Raw genomic sequence first — 6,350 nt, 5'->3', positions numbered from 1 at the left:
GATTAATTTCAAGAGTAAAAATCACGTGCAGCAAATCACGCTGTCTTTTACAAAATTCAAAGTTCTGGAAATTTCCATAGAAGAAATAAGAAAGAAAAGAATTGAAGTAACGGATCTCCAAGTTTGTCACTTCAAAGTAACTTGTGCTGTTCTTGGTCTCTCTCTCTCTCTCTTCGTTCGTTTTCTCTTTTTAGCAAAGAGAGTCTGGCTTCAGTTGCAGCTTAAACATTCTCCCCCCTTTGATGATGACGATCTTCATCATCAAATTCACGTCTGGAAGACTCCTGCGAAAAGAAAACTGAAACGAGAAAGTAACAATTTAACGCTTAGGTGTAGGAATGGTGTCATTCTCTATCCAATTCTCCTGAATAGGCAATGGACAGAGTTTGGCTACCGGTCGTTTCATGAGTCCTTTGACTGTCTTCAAAGTCACCACTCTCACTAGTCCATCGGGTCCTGCATGTGTCTCCATAACCCGACCTAGAGGCCATTGATGAGAAGGGAAACGTTCGTCCCTGATGAGCACTATGCATCCAACTGTTAGATTTTCCTTGGTCTGCAGCCATTTTGGTCTCCTTTGTAATCGTGATAAATATTCCGAGTTCCATCTTCTCCAAAACTGTTGTGCATAATATTGACAATTCTTCCATCGATCAATCAGAGTAACTTTAGCCAATTCCGGAGCAGGAGGTGCTAAAGGCGCTTCACCCATCAGAAAGTGACCGGGTGTTAATACCATTAAATCGTCAGGATCATTTGATAGGGGACATAACGGTCTTGAATTTAAGCAAGACTCAATCTGTGCCAACACAGTTGCCATTTCCTCGAATGTTAAAACTTGTTCTCCGAGAGTTCTCTTCAGATGATACTTCATGGACTTCACTCCAGCCTCCCACAATCCACCAAAGTGTGGCGCTGATGGTGGGTTGAAATGCCAGTTGATTCCTTTTCTCAATAATGTTGGCGCAATATGTTTCGTAATGTACGAACAATATGCCAGTTTGTCCACTTGCAATTTTTTGTTGGCTCCAATAAAATTAGTACCGCAGTCACTATAAACGTCTGTGCATAGGCCACGTCTGCCAATGAAACGGTTAAATGCTCCTATAAACGCATCTGAGGTCAGATCTCCAACTGGTTCCAAATGAATGGCCTTTGTCACTAGACATACGAACACAGCAATATATCCCTTCTGGGATACACGTCCTCTTCCTTTGCAGGGCGAAATATTTACGGGTCCAGCGTAGTCCACTCCAACGGATGAGAATGCTCTAGAAGGGCGTACCCGTACTGCTGGTAACATTCCCATTTTCTGACCTGCAAATTGAGGCTTCATCTTGAAACATGTGATACATTTATGAATTCCAAACCGAACTGCATTGCGTCCATTAACAATCCAGAATTTCTTTCTTATAAAATTCAGCGTTAGTGAGGTTCCACCATGCAAGGTGCAAATATGACTGTAAAATATGACGAGATCTGTGAAAGGATGTTTATACGGTAATATATAAGGATATTTTTCATTTATGGGCAACAGGGAATCTCGGAGCCTGCCTCCGAGACGTAAAACACGTTCGTTCGAATCAAAATACGGATTAAGAGACAGGAGTACGCTGTCCTTCGCTATTACCCTGCCTTCCGATAGCGCCTTCCATTCAGAGTTAAAACAATCCTTCTGCACCATCCTAATCAATTCACGTAGGCCCTCTTCTAATTCCACAATTGAGAGTCCAGATCCTCTTCGTTCTGCCACAGATGTTCGACAATTATATACGAAACGTTTTATATATGATATAATCCAGACGAGTCGTGTATACGATGAATACTTGCTGATAAATGCTACACTTGGCATTTCTTCCACTGATATCTTATGGCACGTCACCCTTTTGACTTCAGTGTCAACAACCGACAGCGAATCCTGATCAATAGCATTACAAGGCCATTCGATGTCCGATCCTTGTAGCCATGATGGCCCATGCCACCATAATTCACATGATGCCAACTTGGTTGCACTCGTGCCACGGCTTAGATAATCTGCAGGGTTATCTTTCGAGGCGACGTGTCTCCATTGCCTTTCGTCTGAGATTTCCAGGATTTTGTTTATTCGATTGGACACAAATACCTTCCAGTTGGCAGCTCCACCACGGATCCAACTGATGGTTATCATAGAATCTGACCAAAAAATAGTGTTCGAATAATTAATGTTAATTCTTAGATTCTCTTTTAGATACTTATACATTTTGGCTGCTTCAAGCGCAGCACATAACTCTGCCCTAGGTATGGTTAGTTGTTGTTTAGTTGGCGATACTCTCCCCTTTGACAATAGCAACTCTGTGTGATATTTATCCTCTCCAATTGGGAAGCGCAAGTAAGCCGTAGCTCCATATGCTCGTGACGAGGCATCGCAAAACAGGTGCAATTCGCAAAACAGGTGCAATTAACTCTTTTACGAATTTCTCCCATTCTCTCTTAATAGTGTCCGGTAGTGTGCTATCCCAGCCAATTTTCTCCTTCCACAGTTGCTGCATGAGAATTTTGGCAGTAATCATTATCGGACTAAGCCATCCCATGGGATCAAACAGTCGTGCAATTGCTGATAGTATTGTCCTCTTTGTTGGTGAGCTCATTGGTGGAACGACATGCAAAGCAAAACGGAACTCATCTTCTTTGGGACTCCAGTATAGACCTAACGTGCGAATAGTATCATTACCTTCCATGTGTAACAATCCGCTTGATTCTCGATGCTCAACTGGTATGTTCTCTAATAGCTTTGTGCAATTACTCGCCCACTTCCGTAGTTCGAATGTACCACTACGAAGCATTCCAATCACTTGGTTCTTGACATCCTCCGTTTCTGCAATACTGTCGCCACCAGACAGTATGTCATCTACATACATTTGATGATTTATAACATCCACAGCCAGTGGATACTTCTCGCATTCATCCATAGCTAATTGTTTCATAACTCTCATGGCTAAATAAGGTGCGGAGCTCGTTCCAAACATCACCGTTGTGCAGGCATATTCTTCCACATAATCACTTGTGTCCGGATTCCATAGAATACGCTGGTACTGCGCGTCGTCGGGTGGAATATTAATACATCTGTACATTTTTTCAACATCCGCCATAAATACCCATTTTAGCCCTCGCCAATTGAGAATGATTCCTTGAAGATGTACGTGCAATTTTGGACCTATTGCTAGAATCTCATTAAGCGATTTTCCATTACTCGTCTTGCTCGATCCATCGAAGACAACTCGTACCTTCGTAGTTCATGACGATTCCTTTATGACTGGGTGATGCGGTAGGTAGCAATGATCGACTCCCCCAATGCAGGATTGCCCGTCTTACTAGCCCGTGACGTTACACGTTCCATTTGACCCAGCTCCAGATACTCATTTATCGTGCCAACATAAGCGTTCTTCAAACTCGCATCGTTACGCAACCGTCTGTCCAGAGAATGTAATCGTTTTAACGCGCTCTTATATGATTCTCCAATTACCATTGATTCGTCCAAGTATGTTAGAAAAGGAAGACGAACAACATATTTCCCAGACGGCATTCGGCTATGTGTCTTAACGAAGAAATCTTCGCACCAGTTATCCTCTACTGAAACCCCACGTGGCTCCTCGTCGAATTGTTCTAGCTCCCAAAACTTACATAACAATTGTTCAAGTATCTCATCAGCTTCCTTCCTTCGTACCGTTATGGTGTAGGACGATCTCCTACCAGCTTCTTGATTCGTTTTTCCTGATACAATATATCCCAAATGCGTATTTTGCGCCAGAGGCATACCACGTATTCCTCGATGCACTTCTCCCAACATCAGCTCATCGTAGACGTCATTTCCCAACAAAATATCAACTCCTTGTGGACTGAAGAAGTTAGGGTCGGCCAACGGTAAGCCCTTCAGATGAGTCCACTCTTCAAACGGCAGTCGTTTGATTGGCATGCGCTTACTCACTAGAGGTATTACTGACGCGAGCAGCTTGTATTTCGCATGTGGGTTGTAGATTGATCTTATGACTAGCTCCACCTCTGCTGCCGCATCTGTAATTTTTGTATCTGCTAATCCAGTAATCGTGATGTGAGCCTGTTTGCGTCGTAAACGTAGCTGCTGAGCTGCATTCTCTGAAATGAACGAAACTTGTGAACCTTGATCCAAAAACGCTCTAAACTGTAAGGGATAGCCTTCTATCGACTCTACCCACACCATTGCTGTTGGTAATAAAACCTCGTCTTTGTGCCTTACCGCAGTTTCTGTTGTACTCTTTCCAATTAAAGCATTCGCAGATGCTGTTGGGATAACTCCCTTCCTTAGTGTGCCAAGCGGCCTCTCGCATCCTGATTTGTCTACATGGAGTAGTGTATGATGCCGTCCTTGACATTTTTCACAATTTACCGCACTGTCACATGCATCTATTCGGTGATTTGGTCTAAGGCATCGAAAACACAGTCGATGCCTCACTACACACGCCTTTCGTTCCGATAGCCTCATCTCCTGGAATATCCTGCATACTCCGATAAGGTGTGCATCCCCTTGACACACAATGCATAGGTCTGTCTCTCGAGTAACAAATGAAGCCTTTGTGTAGTTCTGGTTAGCTCGTAACCCATGTACACCTGGCTTTGCATTCCGATGTCTATCCCGTGATAGAGTTCCCTCGATATTAGCTGCTGACGCCGTAATCATTGTTCTGTACTGTGTTTCAAGATACTGACTGAGCTCCTCAAAGCTCGGCAGATTCTGCGTTGAAGATATTGACCGCTCCCAATCCACTCTTAATTGATTCGGTAATCTCTTCATCATGTAGTACACTAAAATTTCAGACTGTTGTCGTACATCCACACCAGTCTTCTCCAATGAATTCACACATGAGCGGGAAGTTTGCACAAATCTTCTCAAACTTTCCGCATCTCCATATTTTATTGGTAATTGCTGATCGAACACATCCATGTAATGTAAGAATAACACTCGTTTGTTATCATACAAATTTATCAACATTCTCCAAGCCACTTCATAGTTCGCCGCTATTAGCGTTAGATGTTCAATATCCTTAGCTGCGTCTCCAACCAACGAATCCTTCAAATAATGAAAACGATGTAAGTCCGTCAGCTTGTCGCAGTGGTGTACTCTTGTTAAAAACACCTCTTTAAACGCCGGCCACTCAATAAATTTCCCGCTGAAGGTAGGCAGTTTAACTGTTGGGAGTTTCACTTCCTCCAAACATGGTCCCATTTGTTCATGCACCGTCTGATGCAAACAAGACTCATCAAATGCAGTCGACGCCGGGATTCTCCGATCCTTATGTCTCTGCAACTCATTTCGAATCTCAGCTACTCCCATTATGTAGGTTTCTTCGAAACAGTCTCTGATGTCTTTGTCAAAATATCTGCCCTTTATTTCCGCATTATCTCGTTCTTGAATCAGTTGGTGATGATTGCGCTGAAAATCTGCGTGAAGGTGGGCAATCGAGTCCAATCTGGCTTCCAGATGACTCTCGGAATGTCCCGACTCCTCCGATTTATACCGCGCCAATGACTTCTCCAGCGAAGTGAGCAATGTGATTTGCTCCGTAGCCAACGGTAACAGTTTTTCAGCCATAATGAACACCTACCCAAACACATCAACGTTAAATTGTACTCACCCGAATCAGTCTATCCACTGGCAATCACACTCTAAATCCAATCGCCAAGATCATTCCTCCCGGGTTTCGGCACCAAAAATATGTTGGCTAACGGCTGCGCCCTTGCGGAGCCCCAAACTGCTCGTCTTATATGATGCGGCCTTCGGATGATTTCCACCGAGGCGGCTTCGAGGCACTTGCGATTGGCAAGAAATGAGATGACCAGGTTGACTTCAATCGGTTGCTTTATTTTCTTAACCTAAAACTATAGTACAATTGTCGGCGGGCACAGAAGGTGCAACCGCATCGACCGAGATTAATTTCAAGAGTAAAAATCACGTGCAGCAAATCACGCTGTCTTTTACAAAATTCAAAGTTCTGGAAATTTCCATAGAAGAAATAAGAAAGAAAAGAATTGAAGTAACGGATCTCCAAGTTTGTCACTTCAAAGTAACTTGTGCTGTTCTTGGTCTCTCTCTCTCTCTCTTCGTTCGTTTTCTCTTTTCAGCAAAGAGAGTCTGGCTTCAGTTGCAGCTTAAACAGCCTCTAAGTGTTCTTTTATGACTTTCAGTCGTTTGTCTCCGCTCCTAGCTCATTACTCTATTAAGTCTGTTCTGTTAGATTGTGTTCCATCATTCAAAGACTTAGGCGTTATGTTTGACCCTAAACTTTCATTTAATGTTCATATTTCTTCAATTGTCAACAGAGCAAGCAGCCTTCTCG

The 6,350-nt window shown here is 43.2% G+C and overlaps 2 protein-coding genes across 2 annotated transcripts; both read right to left on the bottom strand.

Annotated features, from left to right (window-relative positions):
• Positions 1-319: 319 nt before the first annotated feature.
• Positions 320-3,110, bottom strand: LOC137578630 (uncharacterized). The gene is made up of 3 exons (XM_068292210.1): positions 2,443-3,110; positions 2,123-2,172; positions 320-1,479 (listed from the first exon to the last, which is right to left on the bottom strand). Exons 1-3 carry the CDS (start codon positions 3,108-3,110, stop codon positions 320-322), a joined length of 1,878 nt encoding a protein of 625 aa, XP_068148311.1.
• Positions 3,111-3,286: 176 nt separating this feature from the next.
• LOC137578629 (uncharacterized) lies at positions 3,287-5,605 on the bottom strand. Its single transcript, XM_068292209.1, has 2 exons — positions 4,624-5,605; positions 3,287-4,131 (listed from the first exon to the last, which is right to left on the bottom strand). Exons 1-2 carry the CDS (start codon positions 5,603-5,605, stop codon positions 3,287-3,289), a joined length of 1,827 nt encoding a protein of 608 aa, XP_068148310.1.
• Between the last annotated feature and the right edge of the window lie 745 nt (positions 5,606-6,350).

This window comes from Drosophila tropicalis, unplaced genomic scaffold (assembly GCF_018151085.1).
Source record: "Drosophila tropicalis isolate 14030-0801.00 unplaced genomic scaffold, ASM1815108v1 contig_615, whole genome shotgun sequence".
Lineage (NCBI taxonomy): Eukaryota > Metazoa > Arthropoda > Insecta > Diptera > Drosophilidae > Drosophila > Drosophila tropicalis.
The sequence above is the reverse complement of the archived record's forward strand: the minus strand, read 5'-3'. Positions and strand labels throughout refer to the sequence as shown.